We start from the raw sequence: 26,983 nt of genomic DNA, 5'->3' as shown, positions 1-26,983 counted from the left end.
GTGTAGCATGGCATTGCTTCAGTGTGAAATGCCGACACCAGGTCCTCAAAGCAAGACAACACGCACCAACACATCTACTTCCCTGCTCAAGGGAAATTGACGTCTTAACTTATGGATTCAGATTTGAAGAAAGAAAATTAAATAGATACAAACAAATAAAATCATTTTTATTTTCTCCAACAAAGTGCACGCCTCAATTCTACAAAGCAGCACATTACAATGTAATGGAATAAATACAATAAAATTCGCTGAATAAAAAAAAAAAAAACGGAAAAAAACACAAGCAAGGAGATACACAAGTACCTGCACAATCACACTGGTGGCAGGACTAAATCAGACTCTTTAGAAAGGCTCCATGAGACCAACTGCTTCTTTCAAGGTGATTGTTTGACTTTTCATCCAGTTTTTTTGGATAAAGACATCCCGTCCTCTGCTTTCTAAAGTAAACCAATTTAAACCCTGCTTTTTGTTAAACTGAGGACTACCAAACCAACATGAAAGAAATACAGGTGCATACTCTCATGTTCATACACATCACCCTGGAAAACTTGTGCAATTGCAGCAGGATCTCCAAATCACCGACCCACCGCTGAGACAAAATAAAGTGAACACATTTTCAGTTTTAACTGAAGTTACTACTCAAGTCTATGTGGTGCAACTTAGTGTTTTTTTCCATAGGCAAATAAAATATAACACAAAAGGCAAGGGAACACATCCCTTAATACTCCACAAAATAATTTAGTGCTCTTTAAATAAAATTAAAAACACTATTTTCATATGGTGGCTCTTAAAAAAATGAATAAAAAAAAAACAACCTCACAGACCAAAAGGATAATGCTTTAAGAGACATCAATTATATTAGGAAAGAACTGAAATCCCATGAAAAAAAGACATTATCGACAATTAAATTCTGTACAGAACGCAAAATCAATATACAATACAGTACCTGCAGATGTTATGCATACAGTACAATTCTCTTTTTACATAGTTTTAGTATGGGCTCCAGCCTGATCTATATACTGACTTAACACAGGTGGAAAAGCGGCTATCTTAGCTTTCAGTAACTTTAATGGTTATTCAGCGAGGAGAGTAGATCTTGTAGTAGGCGTTTAGAAAATGAGATTTGAAAACATTATTGCAGGATGGTCATCTTTAGTTGCATACTGCACGTGTTACATGAATGTGTGCTATGACGAGGAGCAGCGGGCTAATGAGAGAGACAGAGGGCCGGACGGAAGAAAAAAACGGGGGTTTAGCTGTTTTTGCTATCTCTCCGTCACAGAGGTTAAACCTTGCGTTATCTCTCTGATCCACTACCCTGTACAGTACATTCATGGCCAGTATTGCACGTTTACCAGCCGAGTCCACCCTGATTCTGCGAGGTGAGGACCTTCAGTGCTGAATTGTGTAGTGCTGTCCTGTAAGTCAACACTAATCCAGTGATGAGAATAGACCGTAACCAGAGCTCACCAAAGACTGACTGGGACTCCATCTGCTGTCACAGTTTGAGCTCATTGGCAATTTTGCAGGCGATATTCTTAAAGGCGATGGACGTGCCCGATATCCTCTTGAAGCGCACGCCGTTGAGGGAAAGGCGGGGCAGCTTGCACACCTCCATCTCCCATTGGACCAGGTTGTCCTGGCGAGCATCGCCGTGGACACAGAAAAGCAGGAAGCGTTCACGCTGCTCGTAATCGCAGCTGTTGGCGTCAAGAACCTTTCGGATCTCCCTCATCATCTCGGCCGGCTCCATGGAAGAGGTGGTCTTCATGCTCCAGGTAAAACGAAGCGAGCGAGGCTTGGAGTCCCGACTGCCGTCCTCTTTTGTATCACCAGACACACTTCTACACCAACAGAAGAGAGGACAGAACAGAAATAGAGAGTGGAGAGAGGCGTTCAAGGAGGATGAAGTTGGTTACAAGCTTTCTATGAAATCTACGTCTCAATCAAATTCTCACCTCGGTGTTTCTGTCCTGGCACTGGCCTCTCCCTCACCAGGCACCCTGAAACAAACCAGGAATACACCGTTAGTCCCCCGAGCTGATGAACATGAGTTCACCCACCCCACTCCCAACACCACCCCCATCATCACTGGACACAGAGAGGGCATCATGCCAGGAAAGAATCCACACTCCTGGGTATCAGGGTTCAGCACACAATGAGGTGACTTCTTGATGCACACACTATTGTAGCCCCCTTCACAATAACCAAAGGCATCATCCCGTCTACTGAACGCTACCTTTCCTTAATCCCCACTGATCTATAAGGAGTGGAAAAGTGATTCTGCCATTACATGCTTTTTCGCTTAAGATCAGCATGAAGACGAGGGAGAGTGAGTAGAGGAAAGCTAACGACTTGAGGAGCACACATCGTGGCTTAGCTTAGTAAAGGAAATGCCGGTGAGACGTGAGGTTTGTTCTCGAGGCAGTGGACACGAGGGAAGGAAATAGACGGCATAACAAGGGTGTCAGTAGGCAAGGATGTGGTGTAGTGGGCAAATACGTAAGGGTTTAAGGAAACACGGGCCAAGGTCATAGTGGGCACAGTTCTGTTTTGTTTTTTTTGGACAGGGGGGGGAACAGGTGCAGCAAGCGTTGTGTTCTCCTACCTCCGGGTCGACCTGAAAGACAGAGCTCTATGTGGAGAGAGAAGGAGAGAAAGCTGTGAGCCTCAACCAGATGGGCAGGCGTGAAGGTGACACAAGGAGCTGCTGTATATGCATGATGTGGTCCTATGCTTTGCTTGTCATATTGACAGCAAGAGGTAACAGTGTGGAATTATGATAAGCACTAAGCATTGGGAGTGGATCAGAATGTCTTCAGGAGGCAGGGAGCTTGTGTGATGCTTTCTTTGTTTTTACTGCTGAAAAAGCTTCCATAGAGTAATCTGAACACAAGTACTCCTTTAATCTCTTTAGTTTGGTTTTGGGGAATTTTACTATTGTTTTAAGGTTAATCAGCGACAGACAATAACCATGGATGTTTTTTTATGTCTCTACATGCACTTCAAAGCCCAGCTTTAGCCATTTTATTTATTAGCTACTCAATTTGTCCAGTACTTTGGTTTATGACTAATACCTGCAAAATTATTACCATCAGTCTCAGCTGTGCTTTGTATTTTGTGCTAATTAGCAAACATTAGCAGTGCAAACATGCTGAACTAAGATACCAGCAGTGACATTGGTATAGAGGGCTGCAGGAAGGAGTCCTAAAAGGCAAGTTTATTTGTATAGCACATTTCAACAACAAGGCAATTCAAAGTGCTTCACATAAAACCATTAAAAGCATCAAAACTCATTAAAACCTGGAAATGAGTCCATATTCCTGCACATTCGGCTCCCTCGTCTCGAAGTCAATGGTTGTTTTAATGTGTTTTTGGTTAGAAATATGGTCTGTAGTTGTCAGTATATATGAATTTTGAAGCTTTTACATATTCAAAAAAAGGGTTGCTAACAAGAGGCTAAATGAGACTACAAAATGTCATTAACACTAGAACACTAGTGCGCCTTTAGCTTTCTGGTGGTAACATGAAATCATGTAACAGTGGAGTACAATGCTTTTACTTCTGGCTATAGCATTTACGCTTTCAAAATAGTATCATAAGCGCCACAAAGTTCATTTTCTGCAAAAGTGCAATGCTAAATTCCAGGTTGGGCTACATAAATACATGGCCCCTGCAGCACTCTCTTATTTTTATACCTGCATATCAGCTTCCTAGCGTGACGTGAGCATTCAGCTCAAAATGTTGTAGTGCCAAAGTGCAGCCCCACAGAGCTGCCAGCGTGGCTGCAGGCTCTTAGTCTTGTAAATTAATATCTTAAGAATAAGATATCAAGCCCATTAAGATTCATAATGTGGATGCATGTAAAGAGAAGGTTATTAACAATGAAAGCAGATGACATACATTCAAAATGCTATTTGCAACACTTGTGTTTAGTTGGACCAGTCATCAATGAAGAAGTCTAAATTGGCATTTTGGAGCGTGCAGATTGCATAGGCGCACACTCGCAGGAGTATAAATCGGAGTTCAGTAGCAAAGGAACAGCAATTCCTTCAAAACTGAAGCACTCATGAATGCCAGTACTTAAGTCCCTCAGGCATTATAAAGTAGTACACTTTTATTCCTGTGGTGTTTGTGAGAGCTGAGACCTCCCAGTCAAAGGAAATGTGAATACCTTAACTGTTAGGTGTACTGACCTGCGGACAAACTTTGAGGTGATCTTGCTGATGATCCCAGTGGAGGTGCCCCTGCGTTGCTGAGCGAGAGCCCCCGTATCGTGGGACAACGTGGGCGAAGCTGGGGGGCCGTTGTAAGTGGCACTGCGCCGGTCTCTGAGCTGAGCTCCGTGGAAGGTGCTGCGGCTGGTGGTACCACGGGGGAAACGGTTCTTCTCCGGGGTGCTAATACTGTGTGCTGACGGAGAGGTGGATGGACCCCGCGGAGAGGAGCTGCAACATAAAAATCAAAGGAGAAATCACTACATGTGTCAAAAGATCTGCATGCTCGCTATATATGCTGTAATTTAGAAGCAAACCATATTATCAGCATCACTTTCTTTGCCACAAATAGACTTCAACATAGAAAATACGCAGTCCTGACTGTCACAGTTGTTGCAGATGGACAGGTGATGGTCAGGGTGCTCACCTGGCCTTCAGCTCTGTGTTGTCGTCGATGGGGGGCAGTGTGCTCTTTGAAGGATGCCCTGACGATGACATGGACTTGGTGTGACGAGGTCGTGTTGAGCTCATTGCAGTCGACGAGGTGCTCCCTGACACCTCGGTTAAACTGGGGACCAAGGATGAATATATATTTAGTCATTGGTACAGTGGGGGTTTGTGTTATGCACTATTAAATTAGAAAAAACATTTTTTTGACAGAGAACATGGAGAGCTAGATCTCACCCTGCAGTTAACTGTTAGTGTGTCTGTGTTTACCTGCTGTCTTTGCCATTGGGAATAGCTGAATAGCGGTCAGTAGAGGATCGTTCACACACGTATGTGTTCCTGCGAGTCATTGATCCATTGGTCTGTTTGTGGAAAGAGAAAAAAAACTTGTCAAAGCATTTCAAGCATTAGTAAAGCCTGCTCGCTCAAGGACTGAACAAATAGAGGAATAAATGTGTACATTATAGACCCCCCTGCACCTATTTGTTTATGACCATGGTATGTTTGAGGATGGACATGTGTGAGCAATTGTGTCCTCCTCTTCCTCACCCCCACAGCACTTGTAGTTTTCTTCCTCTCCTGCACCCCAAGTGGTGAGGCGGGAACGTCTCCTTTCGACGTGTTGAGCTCCAGCCGGCGCGCTCCGTCCCACTCCTCCCTGTGGTCGCTTTCCACACTCAAGGCCTGGCCACGCTTCGTGTACGATACCGCCGGGGGCACAGACGGACCAACTAGGAGACACGCACATATGAGAACAAACGTATAAACTCTCGATCCGGACATGTCACTATTACAGCTCCAATAGCAGGAATTATCAGACAAAAAAGAACAAACAATAGCGTCAAGCAAAGCCACTCAAAGCCAAGATTTAGACATCATCTGGTCTATGAAACATAAATCTGCACCAAACACTTTGTTTATTCAGTCGCACAGCTACAGAAGCCAAGGTGAGCATGTACAAAGCAAAGCTGCTCCCTCCTCATGCTTTGAGGCGCTGTTCCTCGGGGAGCTGCAGGAAGGCAGCCAGCCAGCAGATGGAGCCAGACACAATGGCCCCACACGACATAGGAGGAAGCTGCTAAACAACCAGTGCAGTGTTGAGTTCGAGTCACTGATTTAAATATTTGGATGGGCTGATTTTGAAAATAAACATGAAGCCAACAAACCACTTAGTCTAGGTTTGATGTGCACCTTGTTTTTCACTATAACAGTTGAAATGTGCTTTAATTATCTCTTCAACTTTTCTGAAGCTCAATCAGCTATTTAGGAGCCTCACTGGAGCTGGTAGAGCTAGTGCCTTGCTAACTGGCACATCAGCAGGGTGATCACAGGCCAATCCTCAGTGACGAAGAGCAACTTCCCCCTACGCAGCACGCAGCCAGCAGCACTCTCAGAGCTGGGAAGATTGAGGTTACTTTACTTGGCTTCTCTACGACACCACCACCACCACCCTCATCATCCCCACCATGATCACTGTAGCGGCGCTGCTTCTGATTGGCCGAGATGCTGCGCGTGACCTTGGGATGAGCAGGAGAAATGCTGGAGCTGTTGTTGATGTCACTGGTCGGCCGCTGCCGCTGACCCAGGATGCTATTGGTGAGCGGTTCGCTCCCCTCGAACTAAAACATAAGAGGCATAGGATGAGGGGTGTGGTCACATGACTTGATGCATTAACCACCGGGGATGATGTCAAGATGATGCAAGTCATACAAACCGACCTCCGGAGCTTTTCTGCCCAGCAGCAGGTAGGTGGCCATGACTTCATCGTACTTCTGGCCCTGTAGACACTCTGTGATCTCATCTTTAGGGAAGCCCATCGTCACCATGAGCTCTGATGGCGGATAGAAGTCAAAATGAATCGCAGAGTCAGTAAACTGGACATGACATGAAGAGTGACATCAACACACTCACACACTCACACACGCTTTCAAACACACCTATTCTGGATAAATCACCGAAGTCCGCCTCCGGCTCGATGTGAGGTTTTAGCTCCTCCTCCTCGTGACCCACATTCATCCAATGGTCTTTCATTATTTGCTAACAAAGAAACAAGACAATTAGAGCTCATGTATGTCCAGTACAATGACTTCAACTGCAATTTCAGATAATTAATCATGACTCACGCCGGTTAATTACACAGCATGACAGCTAAGTGCAAGGCAAATGGCACAAGAGAAATTAATGACTTCTTTCTGAAATCAGCTGGGGCTGAACAACAGCGTGATCAATTGTTATTATTGGTGGAGAAATCTTTACTATTGAACGTCAGCCTGGTCCTGAGTGCAGAGGTGGTGTTGACTCTGTATGTTCTTTGCAAAGAAGAAAACAAGCTACAACTGTCCCTGGTTACATGGATGCACTAAAAGACGGATTCTGTTGAATCAATTCAGTTTTATCTCTTACGATGCTTTAACTTTATTATTTGTGAACGCTTTGATCAAAGAATCATGTAAAGCCACTCTTTGATCTCAGATGAATAATGATTCCAAATTTCCATCTGGCAGACTGTAAAGGGAAATGTTCTGTTGGTTGATAATTAACAACAGCAGCAATTATGTGCTTCCAGATGACGCACAACAATCGTGTTTCCAAGTCATTAGGACTGTATGTTTGGCTGCTGTGCAACACATTTTTGAATGGAGAGCAAATGACTGTGAAGATGCAACAATGCAAATGGCGGTAATACCTCCAAACTGCCTCGTTTGACAGGGTTGAGCACGAGTAGTTTCTTCAGCAGGTTTTCACAGTCTGTGGACATGTAGAAAGGAATACGGTACTTTCCCCGCAGGACCCTCTCCCTCAGCTCCTGAACACCAAGCCACAGACAGACAGACATGAAACCGCATGAGTAATCGCATGTACTGTCCATGCGAATTCAGATTCAAACAAAATGATTCCGATATTTTCATTAATAAAAAATGTCTCAGAGAGGCATTTGTTAATATTACTTTTACTATTGAGACTTTCAAATGCAACAGAGGCAGCTCCGTCCTTTCATCTCTGTCCTGAAGGATATATCAACTGTCTCAGCACGCTTCAAATGCAGAGCTGCAACGATTAATCGATTAGTTGTCAAATATTAAATGAATCGGCAACTATTTGATAATCGATTCATCAGGTTGAGGAATTTTTTTACTCTTATCTTATTTCAGCTTCTTAAATGTGAAAATGTTCTTGTTTTTTTACTCCTCTGTGACATTTACTGAATATCTTTGAGTTGTAGACAAAACAAGACATTTAAGGACATCATCTCGGGCTTTTGGAAACACCTTTTTCTTATTTCTTTGCATAAACAATAATCAATTATAGAGAAAGTAATAGACAGATTAATTGACATAATGATCGTCAGTCCCAGCCCTTTTCAAATGAGCTACGTTGTTTGTCATCTGATTATGTCAAAAAGCAAAAGTGTTTATACCTTTTCTGACCAAATAAAAAGAAGTCTGCCATCATAGAAGGTCTCAGGTACAATCACATTAGTCTTCTGTTTTAAGAATAAACTCTTCAATTAACCCCCATAAAAGGTCTCTGTTGGTGATCAATAAATATTGAGTGATCACAAACTGTAAACAGAAGACGAGAGCAATGCTACAGTTTGTTGTCTGGTAATGTTGATGAAACTATAAAAAAGCGTCACCATTTACAAACACAGGGCATCAGACCGAGCATATCTACATAGTCAAAGTTGAAAGAAAGGTGAAGTCAGAACGTGATTTAAATCGCACCAAAACAGGAAACGCATGCAAGTCATGCAGGGTTAGATAGAGGTGAATGAAAGATGGAGCGAAATTTGAAAGCATAATGTGACCATACCTTTAGACGACTTGACAACTTAATATGAAGCATACTGAGCGCTTTATCAATATGTGTTTGCCAGAGGTGAAAAGCAGCGATGTGTTAACTGGCTGATCAGAAGGAACAGTATCAAACCAAAACAACGTTGTAAGAGCTTTGTAAAGCAACATATTCTTCTGTCCACAGAAACACGGACAGTGATGCATCCCAGAACCAGAACGAGTGCACACCTTTAGATTCTGTCCGTCGAAGGGCAGTGATCCGCTGACCAGAGTGTAGAGGATGACCCCGAGGCTCCACACATCCACTTCTGGTCCATCGTACTTCTTTCCCTGGAAGAGCTCTGGAGCGGCGTACGGCGGGGAGCCACAGAAGGTGTCCAGCTTGCTTCCCACAGTGAACTCATTACTGAAGCCAAAGTCGGCTATCTTGATGTTCATATCTGCGTCTAACAACAGGTTCTCCGCCTGAGGTGGGAAGAGATCATCATGTGGATTGTTAACATATCAGAGCTGACAGAACATGATTGATTATAGATGGTTTTCCCAAGATATACATGCCGGATATGGATACCACTCAGGAGAAATCAGATATCAGATCCTCACCTTTAGATCCCTGTGTACTATCCTCCTCTGATGACAATACTGCACTGCAGACACAATCTGAAATACAAACACACACACGTCATGGAACACCACGGGTATATCAAATATTAAGGAAGAAAACTATTGCAGCACTTTTCAAAACTAAAAGAAATTAAATTTACTGTCACATATGAGCCTGAAAAGTAGCAAGAACCGAGAAAACAGAGAATATCTGGCTGTTTTGCGTGAAAAGTAACTGAAACTAATAATCCATTATCAAAACAATTGCAGATTAATTTTCTGACAATAGACAAATTGTTGAAGCACTGCAACAAAATGTAAAAAAGTATGAATTGTTGTCATGGCTCATCTGAAATTCTGAAGTAAACAAACAAGAGTGCTTTCATGCTAGCAAGACTTTTTGTTAGCAACATTGTGTCAGCACCAAAATTACATTTAAATCATCATTTTTTCACGGGGAAGCAAATCAAAATAGACCATCCTCATCAAGCAAACTCCTTCATCAAAGCTGAAGTAAATTAATTATTCAGATTCACTGTCAACAGCTGGAGAATTTTGATTATGTCCTCTACGACCAAAAGCTCTGGCAGCAAAAGCTCATATTGCATCATGCTAAAGGAAATGTTGCAAACATCCTCAATATTGTTAATGGCTAATAAGAATGTGATTGGTTTACAAAAGGAAAAAAGGGAAAACAGTTTCTACTGCTTCCAAAACAGGATAAGTTTGAGGCTTTTGAATCTTTATCCAAAGTCTAGGAACTGTATTTCTCAGGCAAGCAAATCTTGAGATTCTTCAGGCCCAAATGTCACTTTTAATCATGCTACACACAGTAAGCAGTTGCTATGACAGCTGACAGTTGTAATTTCACCAACATATGCCCGAATAGCATCAATCAAATTAAACAACACACTGTTCTCTGACAGATGCCGCCCACCTGCCAGCTCTCAGCCGCACACACGCTTTACCTTTCTGAATGTTGATCTATCTGTACTGTGAGATACACACACACACACACACAAGCCGCCTACACTGTGTCACACACAGTTCCTCTGAGTCATCTAAGACCATCAGTGGGGGATTATAAACATGAACAGCGTGGACGTGAAAGAACTGGTCTAATTCTGTTCATTTTCAGAGTATAAGTGAGCATGAAAGAGGCCACTGAATTGCTGTTGATGCCTTGTTGCTCTTATAGCACCACTAGGTGTCAGAGCAGCATCTGTTCCCCCACTGTTCTCTCTGGCCAAGCTATCTGCGCTCCATCTCTCCTCTGCAGTTGGTGACGAGGCTTGATCTTGGTGCATGCAGTCTTCCCTCTGAAAGCAGTGAGCGGAATGACGACAGAGGTGCTGATGACTCACCTGTCTGAACTTGGCCCTGGCCTCCTTCTCCTTCATTCTGCCGTGAGCTACTAGATAGTCAAATACTTCTCCTGGAGTAGAGAGAGGAAATATACAATTATCAGTCAGTATATTCACATGTTATATTATCTTTATCACAACTATAATCATGCAGTCACTAGTGCTGTGAGGTGTTTCAGATAAAAGCATCCAAATGGCATGTTTTGCACTTAAATAGTTTATTATTTGTATATGAATATTAGATTAGAGGCAGCTTCAATTTACATGACCTTGTGGTATAAAGTAATGACTGTATTTGTCTGTGTGCTAATTAAGTTGCTCTAGAACCCATAATGTGGAAATGAAAAGCAGGAATACACTCACATGATCAAACAAGTGTCACATATTTAGTGGACGTGCATTGATGCCTCACTCACCCCCACTGGCGTACTCCATCACCAAATAAAGCGTCTTCTCTGTCTCAATCACCTCAAACAATTTCACTGCAGGAAGAAATTGGGAAAAAGGAAGGAGAAGGAAGCGGAGATAAATACATTAGCTATTTAGAAAAGATAGTTTTACTCGTCTGGTGAGAGTTCCCTCATTGCATTAAAAGTCATATCTGAGTCTCAATGAAGTCTTTAGGAAGCCAATACTTTATGTTCAAACATATTAAGTGAAGTCAAGCATTTGTACGTAGCCAATGCACCTGTTAAGATCTTCAAACTGCTGGGTCATACCTCAATTTCTGGGTTAGTAAAAGTCAAAATGTGGTAATGCTCTCATTTTGAAAACAGGATATTAGAGAATTCCACTCAAAAAATATTAATTAATTAATTAATGTACTAAAAAAGCAGGGAAACAAATAGGACAAATTGAAAAATGTTGATTTAAGTGTGAGCTCAGATTTCAGAAGAATAATATTCCTTCGATGCAAGTTATTCAGCACCAAGCGATATTCAACTTGGTGCTGAATATCTGTTTAATTATTAACACTGATCCAAATCAAATGGGAATATTATTGCAGAGCTGCCATCAAGCTGCTTCAGGTTCCTGTTTGAACTTACCTATATTTGGATGATTCAGTACCTTCATTATTCGGACTTCCCTGAAGAGCTGTTGAGACACAGAGGGACATTTAATTAATCCAGAATCATGCAGTGACCCTGAGTGTCAGCTCTGTCTCTTCTGGGAAAAACACACAGTTGGAAAATGTTATCAAGCTCTGATTAGGGAGCTGAGGGAAGGGAGCTGAGCCACAATAAACTCCAAAGCACCACAGTGTGCTGACACTGGATTACACTCAGGAACATGAGAGGACGTGAGGATCTACCGTGGAAAGCAATGTGACTGAAGCAAGTGACAACGTTGCACAAAACTCGACACAAATGATACCAGGATCACAATTCCACTGACACGCTGCAGTCCAGCCAGCTCGCCACTGCAGAGCAGCAGTACAAAGGCTTACAGCCAGTTAGACATCTGCTGCCTAATGTAATCATCTTAAAAAAGAGCAGCATAATCAAGTTGATGCGCTGCCGATCTAGAAAACAAAGCAGAATGTGAGTTTACTATGATAAAGAAGACTCTCTTGTGCTGCAGATGGGGAAAGCTTCTATTCAGTCTTATGAGAAACCACGAAAAGGAAAATCCCCTCCTCTTGGTCTACTTTCTCTAAGCAGCATGTACAACAGCTGAGTGAGAGAAAGGAGAGAATTCAGAGTCCTTTCATTCATTTAAACCGTGTCTCCTCACTCTCGGCGCGGCTGTTTATGTCAGACGAGCTCCCGCAGCCACTTAGAGGTGCTGTTGAATCATTTACATTCTGCCGATTCCCAGTCGTGCTCAGGCTGCGCTCGAGTATTCCATTTCAACGCGCGCCCGGCTGGGATTCAGCATCTACCGCTGCTACCTGAGACGGAGCACAGATTTTGCCATTTGCTGAGCACTTTGATGAAGCAAAAATGTCCGCTGTGCCTCCTCCTGTGTATTGTAAGAGTAGAAAAATGATGTTTACTCTACGTGTCATTACAGAACACGTCAAATTAAAAATGAGAGTGGACATTGTAGTGGTGTGTATGCGTCAGTGTGTGCGTGCAGCTTTTCAAATGGCGTTTTTGGTCTTACATAAGTGCTCGGATAGTCTATGTTTCTGGGTCATCAAACACAGGCATTATACCAGTGTGAGCAGGCCCGACTCTGTAGGACCTCTCAGCTACAGTCTGGTTCAACAACATGCAGGTACTCTCTCTCTCCCTCCCTCTCTCTCTAATTCTTTCCTCTGTTCTCTGTCTCTACTTGCTCTCCTGCCTCTCTTCTGCTTTCTCTCTGACACCTCTTGTCTCATTAGACCCAGCACACACACACACACACACACACACACACAACAGTGTACAGCGAGCTGCTGCAGACGGCTCAAAGAATAGGGATTCTATATTTTTCTTATTGTCAAAAAATCCCAGAAAAAGACAAGAATACGAAAACAAAAAAAGGATTCCCCCCCCCCCCCTTCTAACAAGTGTTGCTTGTGAGGGCCAAAGCCTGAAATGGCTTATTCCTCTGTGCCATAGAGCTCCATTGTTGTCCAAACACAATTAAAAAAAAAAAAGCGAGCCGCATTGTTGCACTGGGTGACATCTGCCTTCGTTACAATGAAAATGGGCAATGTAGTTTATTTTGAATCAATCCCACGTACACTGTCCTCCTGCTCTAAGTACTCAGAGCACCAAATGTGTATTCATCTTCAGCTGAACATAGTCCACAAGGAACGCACAATTTACTTTTGTTTGAATAATGTTGAGTGTAATTTAAACGGCACCAACGTTTTTTGTCAACAAAAATCTTCAATCCCTCAGTGGCTGCTCAGAATAGTGAGATTCTTCTGTGTGGCAAACCCTGCTCCATATTCATCAGCTGCTACGCTGGCCTGAGAGGTTCCCCCCACGGTAACAAAGTCAACTCGAGTGGAAACACACTGACACAATAACCAGAAGATCCTGCAGTACACAAGTATAGGCGCATTAAGTCGCAGCCTTAGATATGCATGCATCCATCCACTCACGTGCTTTAACATGTGACGCATCCTTCAATACAGGACTTCTTTATTATTCTGATCGGAATGAGTGATGGCCTAAAGAGTCAGTGTTTTATCTTCATCTCTTATCGCTTCCTCTCTCTGCTTCTTTTCCTCTCTCTCTCTCTCTCTCTCTCTCTCTCTCTCTTGTTTGCATCATTGCCCTAAAGCCCTTCACATGGGAAGCACGCGTGCAGCCACTTGGAAACATAAATTAGAACAAATCTGAGAAGAGCGGTGGAAAACGACGACAACAAGCAGCCCCCCGTCGATAAAAACTCAATGGGGATGTATGGAGCCACCGTGGAGGCTGACAGGAGGTAATGAGTTTAGGATCTTTGATCTAGTCGAGAATGAATATCAATAATATCTACAGGCGTACAGGGGAGTCACAGCGGGGCATAAAGCAGTTTTCAACGTGGTTTTGGAGAAGGTGAGCGAGTCCTGAATATCTGGGCCAACTTCCTTTGAGGCAAAATGACTTTCTTGAAACTAAAATGAATAAAAAGTATTGATTTAGATGGTGAATTGAGACAGAGATTGAATCAAAAGTATTACAAGAATAGCTGCAACAACAATATGTGTATCGCAAACACGAAAGCACACCGTTTCTAATGCGCCTGGATCTCAGTAGTCTGTGCCAGTGACCTACTTCCAGCCACCCAGGGGCACCCAGACTCCCAAACTAGCCTTAATTACAGCAGAGCCCCCATGCAAAAGGAGCAGAACAGCAGATATCAGACTGGGAACACTTACACAGGAACTGGCTGGACTGTTTCTGTCACAGCAGCACACAGCACAGATTATTGATAGGACGAGTAGCCTGGAAGTCCTCACCCCTCCAATGAGTGTGTGTGTGCATGTTTTCAAATGCCCGAATAAAACCACACATGAATGTAAATAATGTCAAAGGAAGACACAGTGAGAGACAGACAGAGGGAACAAAGGTGTCACTGACATTCAGACAATCTGTCCAGTCCTCCACTCCTGGTGCTGGAAATAACACCTGTCTCTGTCTCTATTGTTCCGATACCGATACAAGTATTGGAAAATACTTCAGATTCAGCCTAAAATGTTGGATCGGTGTATTGGAGAGTGTATAAGTCTGATATCACGTTAACATATCATTTTTCTTATAACTTGTCACTCGCTACCCGAGCCATACGTCCTGCCCGATCAGCACGGTGCATGTGCAAACTAGTGCTACACACCTGTGGTTGAACACTGTCTTGCACGTTGCTTTTTCCCTGATAATGCTGCCTTGTGAACAACACATTTGTGTTGAAAGTAGCAGGAGGAGAGCATTTCAAAACAATATCAAATCGTCTTTTAACTCACAATAAATGTCTCGACAGCGCTGGAAACATCTAAACGCGTGCTTATCTTGCCGCCTCAACATTTGATTTGTTTCATGATACACCTCGGACAACAGCGCTGTCTGTCCAATCAAATTCCACTCGTCTGAACAAGACCAACGCTCCTGTAGCCAATGGGCTCGACAGCATTTCATCGGCTAATGCAGTGTGGCAGGCGCAAGACAGACATAAACAACAACCATTAAAAGAGCGTGACCCCCATGGTGGGCTTTTTGCAACTGGCAGAAAATACACAGAGCATGTCGTTCTGAACACACTCTGGCTGCCTTAAAACCGTGACACTCAGACATAACATCGGAAGACTGAAGGTTAGCAGCACTGTGGCTCTGAGCCACATCTAGAAAGATTTACATTTTCAGTGACGCTGCCAGTGTTTCTGTCGCCTCGTTTACTCTCTTCACTTTCTCTCCTCACGTTCTCTGGCCTGTTTTGCCTCACGGCTCTACCTTTTCCAAATGTGAATGTGTCTCTCATTTTAAAAGCTCAGGGTTTAATATGGTCTGGAACGGCGCATCTATCACGTCTGACTGGTCGATTATATAACCTTTAATATTTCGTTGATGTTGTCATTGTTGAAGCAATGAAAACTCTTATTTACAGATTAGGAGGAGACAGAGAGCGATGGGATGGTGGGATGAGAGCAGCGTTTGCTCAGTGAAAGAGGGGATTAACAGAGAGGCCTATTTTAGGGCAAACATGCATAAAAACCCCGACAACGTCAACATCCCTGACCACAGATGACATGTGATGCATTTCCTGAGGCGGATCTAAGGAGGTGCTTTGGAAGCTCAGCTGACCTCATTTCCTGTTACACTGAAACCACCACAAAGTCACACCGGGGAAGAAAGGACCATAAAGGAACAGACCAGAGCTTCATTCTAGCCTTGTGACTCATTCTGGCCTCTGCTAACCTCTTTTTAAAATCAAATAATCGGAGGGAAACACCAGAACGACAGAGATAAGGTCAGGAAAATAAGTGACAAAAATAGAAATTTTCGAGATTGACTTCATCTCTTTGTCTCTGTGGTTTCTGAATCCTACTCTGAGATTGGTTAGAGGATGTTTGCATGTGTATATGAGTGAATTAATGGCTGCACCAAGGTAACGGAAGGCCTCCATGTGTGTGAAATGTTGCCAAATGTGACTGAAACACACCAAAAAAAACAAGAGATTCTGCCAGCTGGAGCCTTCTGCATAAACCAAAGGATCTCCTGTGTATGTATGTATGTGTCATGCAGGCTTGTGTGTGCGGCTGTATGGGATCTGGCAGAGCACTGGCTGTGCCGACTGAGCCAGATGGTGTGCCCACAGCCTGGCTCCCTCTGAGACCATAAAAAGAGAGATCAGTGGCATTTTGACGGGCTAACATGAAAGAGTCGCCGTTAACGTTGAGTGGAGGAGCGATACAGCCAGAGCAGACCTCTGAAACCGCACTCACCCGCACTGACAAACAAACAGGATCATAAATGCATGGCTCAGTTCTTCCCCAGGTTCATCCTCAGTACAAACATGTTTAATCAACTCCAAAGCCAGAGGAGACAAGGTCATTTTAGACACCAGAATTTCACCAAAGCATCCTTCAATCTCTGCTCTTCATGCATGTAGAAAGCCTGAGTCATCGAATCAATAATTATGACCGTCTGTTGTTTATATCTGCCTCTAGAAATAGCCTGCTCAGATGCAGAGAATGGCACTTTTAACCATGATTATGTACACCGTGGTAGCATCAATTTTTTGTCCAAGAATCCGTGTTGCAGAACTACCAGGACTGTCACTGATGTGAGACGGGAAAACAAATCCATCCTAAGACAGAATTTGGGATGGACGTAGATTCTACATGCATTTATTATCACATTTTCTTGCCACTTTCCTCGGATGAGGGTCAGCATGGCTGACATGACACCCTCGGGGAACAAAGTGAAATTGAGTCTAGACTTCTCCACATGAACAAAACAAGCATGCGGAAAAATAGTGAAATAACTGACATCAGCGTGAGATGTTTACATCGTTGAACACCAAATCTGTAGACATCAAGTACAAGTCTGTTTGTTGAATTAGAGTGGTGGTTTTTAAGTCTATTCCATTGGAACCATAGCTTGTTTTGTTTTTATCAGGTCATCCAATGTGGAAATCATTGCCTTTAACTGCAATTACATGGAAAACCAGCAGCACTACGAACCCCAAACCCCAGGAATGACAACCACTGACTGACTTCCTTCTGAACAAATATTATTTGGCCAATCCAAACAAAAACTGTATTAAGGTGGATGTTAATGCATCACTAGTTGAGCTTTCAGAAGGATAGAATAGGACACTCTGATCCAATGAGACTATTGATTCAACCCAGGAGACGAGTGCTGCATTATAAGACGAGCTTCTGCATTGCAGATGGCACCTCTGTATACCATTACAGCAATCTATAGTGCAGGGCCACGAGCACCGTACAGATATAAACATGTCTTTACACTCAAATACACAAACACACACACACACACCAGATTTAACACATGAACACCAGCAACAACGTTCATACACGCTATTACACCAATAATAGCTCATCCCCCAAAAGCCAAAGGACTTCTCCATATTGACCCTCTCAGGTCAACTGCAGCTGACATCTGAAAGGCTCACTGAATAATTGATCAGAGAGATCCTGATTGGTCGGCAGTCTCACATGATACGTCTGCCGTGACCGTCACCAGGCAGCGGACAACCCGACCCGACGGGGTGTGTAACCTCTCATGACCTAGACGAGACCCAGAGCGGTGAAGTCAGTTTATATTCAGCATCTTAATGCCACACACACACACACACACACACAACGCCTCTAAATCTTCATTAGACCACTGTGCGTGTGCAGATTAGAAACCACACAATAGGCTGTCAAACAAAAGAGCTCGCACAATGAAATTCATCTCAGTCAGATTAGACGAGTACAGAACTCTGCGCTTGAAATTCTCAAAGCGTCTTCGCACTGATTGTCTGACGAATTGCAGTCGGATCCCATTAAGATCCAAGATAATTACAGATTTGCTCGTGGAGAACACAATCATGCCAGAACCCCCCCCGCCCCCCCGATAGTCTCGTCTCACAGTTCAACAAGAAGGATTAAAAGCCAGACCCAAATCTGTCTATTTGTCTCACAATTACACCCTGTTTGATTAGCCAGACTCATTGGGTTAACTCCACTCAGACACATGTGGGATGGCAGACATTTTGGGAAGCAAATTGTTGTTATTGTCTTGCCATTGAGATATTTTCTCAGCCTGGCAGCTTTCAGAGAGATGAAGGCCAAGAGGTCCATCAAGACATCAACTGCCATCTATGTAGGTGTGGCGGTGGTTACAACAGTCCTTTATTACAGTCTAATGAGTCACCGCAGAGGTTGCTTAGCAATCTGTTCATCCTTTACAAAACACTGAAATTAAAAGAGGAGCTACGGGGGGACCATGCCACGATAATGTCCTGACCTCCGAAAAGAAGTCCCGTCTGTCAGCTGGACACCTGCATGAGACTCACAGTAGGTGAAGCTTGTAGCAGCGACCGCTTCCCTTCCACATGCTGTAATCTACCAAGAGGATTGCGTGAGTGTGTGCGTTTAATCAGCAGAAAGAGCTGGATTTGGATCTAGTAATCAGGAAACTGTCCCAAACTCTTCGCTGTAATTGGTTATGACTGCTAGACAAGGGTAAGTGACAGACAGGCAAGGCAGGGGTATTTTTAGCTGCTCATAACCACATACCAACAAAAAGTCAAGAGGGGGCACTGGATTAAAGAAGCCTTGTGGTCTCTCCTGACTACATCTGATTACATTATGTAAAACAGCACATCCTGAGTTCAAAGAGCAAGGAAACAAGAGCGGCAACCACTCTGGAATGACTAATGGAAAGGGCATGACGGCCGTAACCAAGACATTAATGTTACCATGTGGCCATAAAAACACTGACTCACCTTCTGTAAACTGGTGGGGTTCAGCTGGGTTTTGTCTATAATCTTCACCGCCACCTAGAAACAAAAAACAGACAGAGAACGTCAAAGTCAGAAGAAGAAAGGAAGAGGGATGTAGAGATGAAAGATAACGAATTCTAGCTTTAGCATTTGCGTTTTGGTTTGCACAGCGAACGCTCATGTTAATATGAGCTATCCTCATTATTTCACTACTCTGCTGCGAGGCAGCGTTGTCTCAACATGTCACGGTTGAATCAGTTTTATCTGAACACACCTTAAAGCTCCTCTGTTCAGTAATTTGTGAAGGGATGACGCTTTGATTGGCGAAAATAAAGGAAAAAAAAAAAATGCATTCACAGTTTATGTAAATGCATCCACACACAGTCTGTCTCTGTGTGGCAGGCCAGGCCAGTGTTAGTATATGTGACTCTGCAGGTCGGTGATCTACTGTTGGCCGGGCAGATCTTGCTCGGCAGCAGTCTGAAGCATCCATCTCAATAATCGACCCCAACGTGCACACCGACACCGACCTGCTCCCTTCACTTTGTGAAAGCTCAGCAGCTTTCACAAAGCAAAGCTGAGCCCCACTGCAGGCAGACTCACCAGTAAGCTCACACATTATGCTGATAAGAGATTGAAGGAGCAGTTTTTGCAATATCATGTAATTACACTGAAAACGTGTGGCCTTTTGATGTTGCACAAAATTATTTCACAATAATAATAGTTTGACTAAGAATAACTGAATACATTTGAATGTCACAGTTTGCGGTCTGACCAAGCAATTGAGATTGTTCAGCCTTGCTAAAGAGAGCACGGGGGTCTGCTTGGCTTCTTTAGGCCCCGAGGGGAGTTTAGACTCTTCAACTGTGTCCTTACGGACCATTTCACAGTGTTAAACATATTAAATGTGATGGTGTTCTGTTGTGTGTCAGTAGAAATAAACTCAGATCCAAACTGTTTTATCGTCATCCAGCTCAAATGAAAGCGTCTACATAATGAGTGTTACCATGTTGTGCGCACTGTAAGTGATATACACTCAAAAACACCAGCATTCATACTAAATGAGTTTTATGGTGGTGTTGATGTAAAGGGGCACTGTTGTTGAATAAAACAACTCAGCTGAAAAGGAGGAGCAACTCGTGGCTAATAACTCAGGAGGTCACAGACATGCTAGTTGCTCTGTGCTTTGAGCTAAATGCCAACGGCAATGCTGATGCTCCCTAATGTTAACCAAGGTAGCAGCTACTGTGGCTAAGAATAAGAACGTTTGCATAGGCAGCAAGGTCATTTCTTATATTCAATGTGCCCTGTGGAGTTTTCTTGTAAACAGTTGTGTTTACATTCAGTGTTCCTCACCAAAGCCCATGGGGTGTATCCTCAAGCTCCAACAACAACTGTGTTGCATGTTTTTCCACTCTCGTGTAACAGCCGTGTCTTTTAAGTCCAGCATTTTTTACATCCATATTTACAAGCAAGCAGTCCCCCCCCCCCCCCCCCAGTCTTTGCTGGCGCATTGCAGCGCTGTGGTCAAACATACACACCATGTAATCACTATGGAATAAGAGCTAAGGGTTAAGGGTTTTCCATCATATACAATGAACAGACATTGAGTATAAACTTGGTGCTAATCTTTATCACATTATGTTGGCAACTAACATACAGGACAATAAACTACAGATATTGATGTTTGCTATGATGAATAAATCAGACAGATGTTTGAAATAAAACAGGGGCTTACACTTGCTTCAAAACTGTAAACTTGACAAATACCTGGTGCAATATGTTTTTACACGTATGTATTTGTTGTTCTGAGCTGAATCCGGAGCAACTGTTCCACTGATTGTGGCTTCATCTCTCTTTTCAAGCAGGTCCTCCATCTCTACAATGTGTTGCATTGTGAAACTATCAAACTCCAGACTTGTTTTGTCTTTTGTCATTCTATATGTTCAACTGTTCAATACGATTCTGACAGAGATTGCAACCCTGACTTCTGACCTCTAATTACAGTTGAAGGGTATAAATTGCTTTTTGCAGTATAATGATGCCACGTAAGCATTAATAACAACTTAACATAGCAGCGTTACTGTGACTCCGGCTATTATGAGAGCTTAATAAGCATGCTTCAGTTGATGCAGACTCTGACTCTAATCCCAAGCTGCACCGATGACGGGGGAAAACCAGAAAGCAAATGCTGAGTCACGGTGAAGAAAATGCAGGTGATTCCCAATACCTACATTACACGTTGCATTTAATTCCCACCAAACTTGTTAACTAAACTCATTAATGACCGCAAAGGAAAAGAGTCCAGCAGGGAGACGAGAGAGCGGAGTGAGAGACTGCAGAAAGGCTCGCTGTGTGTGGACACGCAGTACGCAGGTGGTGTCTCTTTGCAGCCTGTCTTGGGTGGGCAGGTGCACAGACAGACCTCGCCCACCTCCTCTCTGCTTCCTCCTGTCATAGACGAAACTCAAGCTGGAGGTGCATGCATATGTGTGCATGTCTGTTTGTGTGTGTTTGTGTGTCAACGTATGCCTGCAGGTGTCGGAGCTGTCCTCCTGTGTGTCACTCCATTGTTCCAACTTCCACTATTCCCTTTGCATGAGTCAGAGATATTCTTTACATTTCCTCGACGCCACAGTGCACCAATATTATATTTTGTTCTCAGATTTGATGAGCGAGCGGATGGCACCGCATCATACGCCGGTGTCTGTGTGCACGTGGGTGAGTGTGTTTCCTGTCGAATGGATTTGAGGGTGAATAATACAGCTCCAGTGTGACAGAAGGGCAACCCGCATCACTGTTAATTATTCAGCGCGTTCGTAAAACACAGCCATATGCTCTTCACCGTATGCGGGTCTTGTGATCGCGCGCGCATTTTCAAACACGTAAACGAGAATATTGAGCTAGAGGACACGGAGGGGACACTTAATCATAGCTTCACTTGTGTGCTGAAGAGCTTTACATGTTCTTCTACATCTTGACTTCCGCCTGAGCTCATTTTACACGACCACAGGGTCATGATCTCTTGTGAGCTGAAGGGAACTATTGTAGCAGAGTACAAGGTCCTATCTCATACAAAGAAAAGAAAGGCATTACTGTTGCTAGAATATAGGAATATAATGTATAAGAGTGAACATAATATTCTTTTCTCTTAGCAAGTATTGTGCATACTCTATGCACCAACAGACACACACATAATCTTACTGCCACAGTATACAAAGCCCATAATAAGTTTATTCCAGCAGTCTTTACACAGTTTATACAAAATCGTGCAAATACACATACAGTAAAAATATGTACTGCATATACAAGAGATACTTTATGTATGTGTATTGCTGTCTACTTTGTATGTACTAAATCTAGTTATTTGCAGTTTATTCTTATTAAAAATGTACTTGACTAGTTCACTTTTTTAAATCTACCAGTATTTACTTGCCATAAAGCCTCTATATTTTCATGTTTGCTTGACTTTGTTTAGCTTTGTTGTCTTTTTTATTAATATTGGTGAAAACAATAACATGATGAGGTATCATTACGATACCATTTTTCTGGTAATTGATAAATCAATTTGATAAATAATGTATCATCGCCCTCCCTAGTGGGTAGGAGATAAGGATATAGGTTACAGGCAAACAGCTCAGCATGTGAGTGTGTGTGACTGTGTGTGTGCACATCATGTAGTCGCCCTCTTCAGCAGATAGAGGACACTCAGTCACCTAGAAGTGACTGCTGCTCTCTCCACAGAGCTCTTTTGATGTTTTTCTACAGAGGTAAACCTTTTTTTTGTTTTTTGTTTTAGCTGTTTGCCGATAAAAACGGCTTGCTGGGCACAAGCTCAGACAGCCTCGGTTTTTTAGTGTTGTGTTCTTTCCACCTGTTCTCTTTCTCTCTCACTCTGATCCATGTCTTTGCATTCTGATGAGCCAGCAAGAGCACTCGGGTACACAACGCAGAGCCTGACCTTCTCAGCAAGCAGTGTGCAGCATACTCAATACGCCTGTTTAATATTAGCATTAAAGGACGCAGAATGGATCAGCCTGTTACTGGTTTGACCTGTTAGAATATTCATGCCCTCCATACTCTGATCTGACCAAGAACATAATGAAACAAGTGGCTAAGAAACAGACATGAGAGGATATCTGAGGTGGATCAGGGCTGTCAGTGAGTGCTGTGGTACCTGCTGAGCGAAATACAGTGAACAGATCGCAGGTCACTGTTTTCTCCTGAGGGGAAACAGGAGCTTTAATTACCGACACACCAAAGAAGGATGTCCATCACTCTGACAGGTCAGCGGTGTATGACTGTGTGTGCGTGTGTGTTTGTGCGTGAGGTAGAAAAAGAGAGAGCTTGAGCTGACCTGACAGGGAAAACTAACATGGACAAGTACAATATTGTCATGACAGGAAATCATTCATTTATACAGGCCCAAAAATTGATTTATTAACTTGGAGTGAAATCAACATCTCTCATTTACAAAATACCCGTTCAAGCCGAATCTTTCTGTGAGAGAGTTGATGAAGCAAATAAATATGGCACCTTCTTTTTGTTATACTAAGGTTATGTGGTGGATGTGTCAAATTGTAACTCCAATGAGAAGATGACCTTGCTGTAAGTACACTTTGAATTGTGTCATTCTTTTGTACCAGAACTGAAACAAGTAAATCAAAAATTCACTTGTTCATTGATGGTTTTCTTCTTTGGGTTTTAGACTGTTGGTCGGATTAAACAAGTCATAATTTGACTTCAGCTCTGGGATGTTGCGATGGACATTTCTCTGACATTTTTAAGGCTTTGATTTGCTTTGTATTAGAGCAGCTGGAGAATGACAGGAAACGGGGGAGAGAGAGAGAGTAGATGACACGCGGCAAAGGGTCGCAGGTCACAATCAAACCCGGGCCCCTGCCAAGGGCTCAGCCTACATGGCTGCACCGATTAATCGAGAAAATAATCGGCAGATTAACCGATGATGAAAGTGAGGGTAAGCTGCAGCCCTAACTGTTAACATGTGGAAATGAAAGAGTGAGGTTGACATAGTTTTGGGATGAACAATGCATTGATACCGAAATGACATAAATGAAAACTTGTCTCACCTCTCGTCCAGTCAGGACATGTCGTGCCAGCTTCACCTTGGCGAAATTCCCCTTTCCAATGGTCTTGAGGAGGCGATAATTGCCAATATGGGGGTGCTCCTCTGTGGAGGTGAAAGAGTTGCGGCATCGCGGCAGGCTGTGGCGACTCGCAGATTTCGTCGGGGGGACTGGGGGTTCAACGAAGCCGTCCACCGAAGAGTGCTGCAGGAAAAAGCCACACATGTCGAGATAAGTAACATCCTCATTCCCTGACTGGAACTGTGATTTATACAGACACCAATTCTACAAGTTCATGAACCTCTCTGGCTTTGACACAGTCGGTAATCCCAAAAGGACCCTTCCTCTTGCTACGTTGGCCTCACACGAACAAACAATGCTGCAGAGTGCTGCAGTGGAGGGTTGTGTGTGTGCCAAAGGTGGGATATTTGCTGTGCAAACAGAGATGAACCCATTAACCTAGATCCAGATTCAAGGAGGGGTTCTATGTGTACGTGCATATTTACTGTAATTTCATTTACATGCCGTCACACACAGTAGTGCCCTCCATGCAAGCCCAAAGAGGAACTGTGCGGGAGAGAATCAGGCTCCCTCTTCTCCCTCTGTGACACCGTAACCTCAAAAAGCCCTCATCAGACACAAGACAAGATTCAACGACAAAAGAAAGTAAACTCCTTTAACTTTGTGCCTTTGAGAATACCTACAAAATGTGCAGTACAGAGTCAAAAGTTATAACAACATTACTGGCCCCATGGCCAACCCCGTTAACAAGTGTCCCTATGATATGGCATTTTAAGGTGAATTAGGACCGGCTTGCAATAAGTACAGAGCTGGCACGGGCGACGCACAGTCTCTGCCGGTCTGCTTCCTCTCCTCCACAACAGCTGCTGATGTCAGTCCAGGTCAGAGATCCCATGATCCTCTGCTCCTGAGCACCACACCCAGTCAGAGAATAAAGCCTTGGTCTGGTTACCCAGGCTCCTCTGCTCCCGTTTCACTGGAGAAACGCTATGCCCTGCAGGGCGCGCATCACCTCTGATAGTATACATCCTGACAGAGGGAGAGCTACACTGCAGGATTCAAACTCTCCCCAGTTTGTGTGTGTGTGTGTGTGTGTAAGGCAAGAAGAAGTTTTGATTAGATGCCAGTCAAAGTCAGCGTCCTTGTTTGTAATGCACCAAACCCTCTTGTAGAAATCTGTGTAGCTTGCACTGCCTTACTTATTATGCAGCTGTTATATGTCCACATTAAAGTGATTTGAGTTCCTCCCATCAACTTTAAATCCGATCTGTCATATGGCCAGTTTATCCTTCAGACGCACATGTGTTAACACACAAACACACACTTGGCTTGGCTGCAAAACTCTGTAAATGAACCGAGGAGCATCTGGACAGGCAGGTGATTTGGAGCACTTGATTAATACACAAAGTTTGTTTCACTAGACCATCCATTAACTCAAACACTGACGTAATGTCTTCAGGGAGGCCAGACAATAGCACACACCTGCACAGACCACACATTAATAAAAAATAAAGAAAGTCAGGAGAGAGCTTCTTATATTTTGCTGCACTTAAAGCCACTCGTCTCTCTGAGTAATTAGCTGTTATGCAATGCAGTTCAGCAGCTAGTGGGCCCTGGGGCTGTATGATGGAGTCCAACAGAGGCAGGCTAGGCTGGCTGGCTACAGCCATTGCTGCTGAGGCAGTGCTTTAATAGACACTTAGCAGTCTATGTCTACGAGACCTAAAGCAGCATTAGACTGTTAGACAGATGCAGCACTGATGCATTTCTGAATACTGGCAGATAATGAGCAGAGAGCTGATGTCATTAGGCCTTCGGTTATAAACTTTGTAAATGCATTTTCCAATTTAAATGTTGTCACCTGACAATGAATAACCCAGGTAAGTGTACTCTGAAATGGAGAGACAAAATAAAAGCCCTATTTTAAAAATCTGGGAATAACTAAATAAATAATAAAAGACTGCTTCCAGCTGTTTCCACTGCTTGTAACCGGATATAATACAAGGAGGGTTTAGTCTGTTTCCAGGAAAAGAATCAGACGAACCTAGATATGTCAGAGCCTGTCAGCATACATCCAGAGGTGCTCATCTGGACTGATCTCAACAGATTTGTGTTATTATGCTGTGATTTGAGGGCGCGTGGGTGTACGCGCGCGAGCAGTGGGGTGGCCGTTCATAAACATTCCTTCACACAATGAATGAGAAGTCTCCGGCGGTTTAAGCCATGCCTTTAGCCCGGTGTTAATAAATAGCCTACATGTCTGTATCAGTGTCGTGGCAGCAGAATGGTGAATAATAACACGCTCCCTCCTCCTCCTCCTCCTCCTCTTCTTCAACACTGAGCGTGCAGTTACAACAGGCCCCAATAGGTGATGGATGTCACATTGCGATGCTACCAAGCGTTGCCATTGAAAAGTAGGACAACATCCTCCCCCACCCTCCCTAAATATTGACGTTGTGGACTAGAAAATACCCCCAGTTGCACGAGTGGAGCAACACCATTTTTCTCACAGGCCACATTCATTCTCAACATTACATTCAAGCTTCGCATGTGTCGTTACAGCCAGCATACTGACGCAGTGCGTTGTTCAGGCTAGCCGTGTTGTGTTCAGAAACTGGGGCAGACATACCCAAACTGCACCTTTATTCTAGGTTATTCTAGGCTCCGTGCTAAGATTCCCGTCACAGGGGTAAGAAGAAGAAAAAAAGCCGGAGTGCTCATTGGTCGAGTCGCTCTGCAACACTAGCCCCCAAAAAGCGCTGCTGCCATAAACCTGCACCGACCAGTGCGCAAAATAGCCGTACAGCCCGGATCATTTTCATCCCGTACCCGCGTCCGGTATCCCACCGGTGTCTCTGGATAGCAGCACTTACATTCTCGGTGTCACGCTCGTTCACCGTTGGCAATGGCGTTCTGGTCGACATCTTGTGTGCTTCGCAGGCCGCTCAGCGATGCAGCGGGCTGGGCAGAGCAGAGCAGACAGTCGGCGCGGTCCGTCGGGGAGAGCGGTGCCTCTGTCCCTCTCTACATCCCCTGTAAACACCGCAAACAGCGGCCTTCTACCGCAGCAT

The 26,983-nt window shown here is 43.7% G+C and overlaps 1 protein-coding gene across 2 annotated transcripts; it reads right to left on the bottom strand.

Moving 5' to 3' along the window:
* Positions 1-146: 146 nt before the first annotated feature.
* Positions 147-26,983, bottom strand: LOC306703377 (serine/threonine-protein kinase MARK1-like). 2 transcript variants are annotated; one of them, XM_079169328.1, is made up of 18 exons: positions 26,786-26,983; positions 23,895-24,095; positions 18,808-18,861; positions 11,475-11,523; positions 10,845-10,910; positions 10,429-10,499; positions 9,065-9,121; positions 8,690-8,926; positions 7,351-7,470; positions 6,602-6,701; positions 6,383-6,495; positions 6,085-6,283; positions 5,214-5,395; positions 4,935-5,026; positions 4,645-4,785; positions 4,197-4,448; positions 1,959-2,003; positions 147-1,844 (listed from the first exon to the last, which is right to left on the bottom strand). In XM_079169328.1, the coding sequence occupies exons 1-18, from the start codon at positions 26,834-26,836 to the stop codon at positions 1,499-1,501; spliced, it is 2,376 nt and encodes a 791-aa protein (XP_079025454.1). In that variant the 5' UTR covers positions 26,837-26,983; the 3' UTR covers positions 147-1,498. The 2 variants fall into 2 exon arrangements, with proteins under 2 accessions (XP_079025454.1, XP_079025455.1); XM_079169329.1 differs by having other exon boundaries at positions 6,130-6,283.

This window comes from Pholis gunnellus, assembly GCF_910591455.1.
Source record: "Pholis gunnellus genome assembly, chromosome: 11".
Lineage (NCBI taxonomy): Eukaryota > Metazoa > Chordata > Actinopteri > Perciformes > Pholidae > Pholis > Pholis gunnellus.
The sequence above is the reverse complement of the archived record's forward strand: the minus strand, read 5'-3'. Positions and strand labels throughout refer to the sequence as shown.

What these genes read in the sequence shown, in the direction of transcription:
- LOC306703377 (XM_079169328.1), bottom strand. Translation starts at nt 26,836, where the DNA reads ATGTCGACCAGAACGCCATTGCCAACGGTGAACGAGCGTGACACCGAG. An exon ending in ATGTCCTGACTGGACGAGAG is followed by an intron (nt 18,862 to 23,894) that starts GTGAGACAAGTT and finishes TTTTGTTTCTAG; the next exon opens with GTGGCGGTGAAGATTATAGA. An exon ending in CCAGGGCCAAGTTCAGACAG is followed by an intron (nt 9,122 to 10,428) that starts GTGAGTCATCAG and finishes TTTGTATTTCAG; the next exon opens with ATTGTGTCTGCAGTGCAGTA.